We start from the raw sequence: 2,961 nt of genomic DNA, 5'->3' as shown, positions 1-2,961 counted from the left end.
GATTGAAGTCCAGCGACAAAAATGAGGCATTTGAACTGATCTTCTGTAAGCGATTGCAATTGGTTTCTCACATTCGCGATTAACGATACCGGCAAAAGTAACGTAATCGTCGGCCTCACGCTTGGCCAACTTGAGACAGTTGTATCGGACATTAAAAAGTGAATGTTGGTCACCAAAAATTTCGCGAAGTTGGTCCACCGTCTGCGCAAAAGTCAAATCTTTTGGGTTTTGTGGAAGGATAAAGTTGGTGAACCGGTCGTGTTCGAGGGTTCCAAGTTTCCGTACCAAGAGACGGGATTTCCACGCATCATCTTTGCCGGTGAACTCATTCAAGAATGTATCCTCCCAACGGCTGTACCACCAATCAAAGGTGAGACCAGATGCTGGCTCATAGTGAAATTCAGTTATAGTTGCAGCAATGGAATCCGCAAAGGATAGTGAACTACCACTTTGAGATGAAACTGAAGTTTGGAGATTGATGACTTGAGTGAGAGGCTGGATAAGTCGCAATTGCGATTGTTCAAATTGCGCTTGTTGTTGTTGAAGGATTGATTTCAAATCCTCAGCTGAAATTGACATTCTTGGGTTCGTGAAGGGTTCCCGTCGCCAGTGTTATGTTCTCTACTAATCAGTCAATCAACCTTGTCAGTTGCACACGAAATTGAGAAGACAAAAAGCCTTGAGGAAATTATACTGCGGCAACTGAACAGCCAATATCGAGATTCGAAGAATCAGGAATGGAATGGAACAAACAGTCCAATGAAAGGCTGAAGTATAGAGAGAGAAATGTGAGCAATATGTTCGTAGGGTTCCCTCCTAACAGGGACACCATTCATAATGTCTTGAGTTTTCTCCGCTGTCCATGTCATCAGCCAATCGTACCGCTTTTCGATACGTACGTTGCAATATGTTCGTAGGAGTGCCTCCTAACAGGGACACCATTCATAATGTCTTGAGTTTTCTCCGCTGTCCATGTCATCAGCCAATCGTACCGCTTTTCGAATACGTACGTTCTCCGTACTGTAGTAATACGATAGTGGATGACATAAATTAGTTGCCATTCTGCTATGGAGCAGCATGTGAGTTTCATCCTTTTGGTGGCCGTCAAATGCGGGTTTCTGTGTCCTCCAACGGAAACCTGCACCTCGTCTCATGTAATCAAAATCCGTTTGGCCGTAACAAGATCCATCCTTTCCACCATGCAGCAGCAACTTCCAGCCCATCTTCGTAAGTGCATAGTAGCCACTTAAGGCGAGTACTGTGGTTTCAGGCAACATGGCGTAGACAACAACGGTTTACTCAGCTGGGATAGTAGAAATCACAGGTTTCAGTTAGATGGTGCTATGGTGCTCAACTGAATGTGTGAGTTGATTCGTTCTTTCGCTTGTACGTGAAATGTGACACTGGTGTTGGCTGCACGCTCGGGACGTGTTCTGCGATCCATGTATCGTTTGATTGGGTGTTTGAGTTGAGTGTGGTCTTTTCAGGTTGACTACTTGAAAGATGCATTCCTCACCGAGTCTCCATGATTCTTGTGTTGAAAAAATGTGTTTAGCTCTCAGACGACGGTCAGCTGCGTCTTTGGATCGAAGTACGTGCGAAGTACATGTTTCAACCAGTGTTGTGGCTGGTATGGCGTTTCTCGTAGCAGTAAGATCTGCTGATCTGACGATATCAAGTTTTCATCTAGTCGAGTTGGATGGCTGGGACAGACACGTAAAGTTGATAGTACAGCTTCATCCCCATTCCATTTAACTTCCAACCAATCTTCATCAGTATGGCTGCGTTTCCAGTAACTTACCAGCTAGGTTATCTCGATACCGTTGAGCTACCGGAACGGTTCCCCGTTGATTGCGACTTAATTTGTTTCATACTCGGGAGCCCAAGCTCATCAAGCATACTGGAAGCCGCCAATGATTCATCATTCCTTTCCTTCCAGAACCGAAAATTTACTTGTCATAGGCACCTTCCTTTCGTAAGGTTGTACTTACTATGCGCTTAAACCGTGAAGATGTCGGCAGCCTTCAAAACACATGTAACCAGATAGCTATACGTTACGCACGTAAAGTGGGTATGTTCACCAAACAAAACCATGGTCATAATTTTATTAAAAATCTGACGTAAACTGGGAGACTTTGCTCATCTGATGAGCGCTGGTCGTCGAATATCGAAGAATTCCCAGCAGTCTTGTGTGTTCCATCAAGTATATTTTACTGCAACATCTCGTATGTCGTATGAACTGAAACGCGAAGCGGCTTTTGTGCAGCGTATTCTGTTTGAGGTTTTCTACCATAGGCGAGAGATTCAGCTGGGATTGAGTTGAGTATCTCGTTAAGACCAAATCATTTACAAATGAATGTACTTCGCGAACATAAAGTTGGAGGAAACTTGGATGCTGCGCCTATTTGCTGTGCCACAAGAACGTGGGCTGTCGCACGGTTTTCTACAATCTTATGAGCGGCGTTTAGTTAGGAAAATGGTTTGCTACACTTATATTCATGTGCAGACGTCATACAGCGTCACTTCCTTGGACTAGATGGTTCCTGTCCACAACGGTTGCAACATGACAGTCGCACCTTAAACTACGCCCGTAGGTTGATTCGCAAATTATTGGCATCCAAGTCGATGGTCTTCGGTTACTGATCAGGAGATGCGATCAGTGTGCACTGATGACGACTTGACAAAATGTTCGCGGTCGAACATGTCGAACAGGTCAACGGCCACCTGATCAGCAACGAACAAGCCAACCGACATATTGTCATCTACTGTTTTCAAATGGCCACCTCCACCTGGCAGTCAGCTGTAGTTTAGAATGTGGACTGGTAAGTGCGCAAAGGACGCCTTTTAACCTGAGTAACCAGATTGTGCTGTCTCCTTGGAGACGCCTCTCTTGGAGAGCAGTCTATCTCTCGTGATGCAAATAAATTTGGGATCGAGCTACCTTGCCTTTTCGTATATATT

At 44.8% G+C, this 2,961-nt stretch overlaps 3 protein-coding genes across 3 annotated transcripts in view; 1 reads left to right on the top strand and 2 right to left on the bottom strand.

Annotated features, from left to right (window-relative positions):
- The window catches only part of T265_03452 (hypothetical protein), a gene marked incomplete at both ends in the record, with an annotated part of 18,249 nt that extends 17,670 nt beyond the window's left edge, over positions 1 to 579 (bottom strand). Inside the window, one exon of the mRNA XM_009167936.1 lies at positions 72 to 579. Coding sequence (XP_009166200.1) covers positions 72 to 579 — 508 coding nt within the window. The remainder of the gene's footprint in view (positions 1 to 71) is intronic.
- T265_03450 (hypothetical protein) overlaps positions 1 to 2,961 on the top strand; it is a gene marked incomplete at both ends in the record, with an annotated part of 108,787 nt that overhangs the window by 4,167 nt on the left and 101,659 nt on the right. The gene's annotated exons all lie outside the window — the stretch shown is intronic.
- T265_03451 (hypothetical protein) lies at positions 927 to 1,277 on the bottom strand (the record flags this gene model as incomplete). The annotated part of the gene is made up of 1 exon (XM_009167935.1): positions 927 to 1,277. One exon carries the CDS (start codon positions 1,275 to 1,277, stop codon positions 927 to 929), a length of 351 nt encoding a protein of 116 aa, XP_009166199.1.

The sequence above is a fragment of the Opisthorchis viverrini genome (assembly GCF_000715545.1).
Source record: "Opisthorchis viverrini unplaced genomic scaffold opera_v5_49, whole genome shotgun sequence".
NCBI classification, from domain to species: domain Eukaryota; kingdom Metazoa; phylum Platyhelminthes; class Trematoda; order Opisthorchiida; family Opisthorchiidae; genus Opisthorchis; species Opisthorchis viverrini.
Note: the sequence above shows the minus strand (reverse complement) of the source record. Positions and strands in the feature narration are given on the sequence as shown.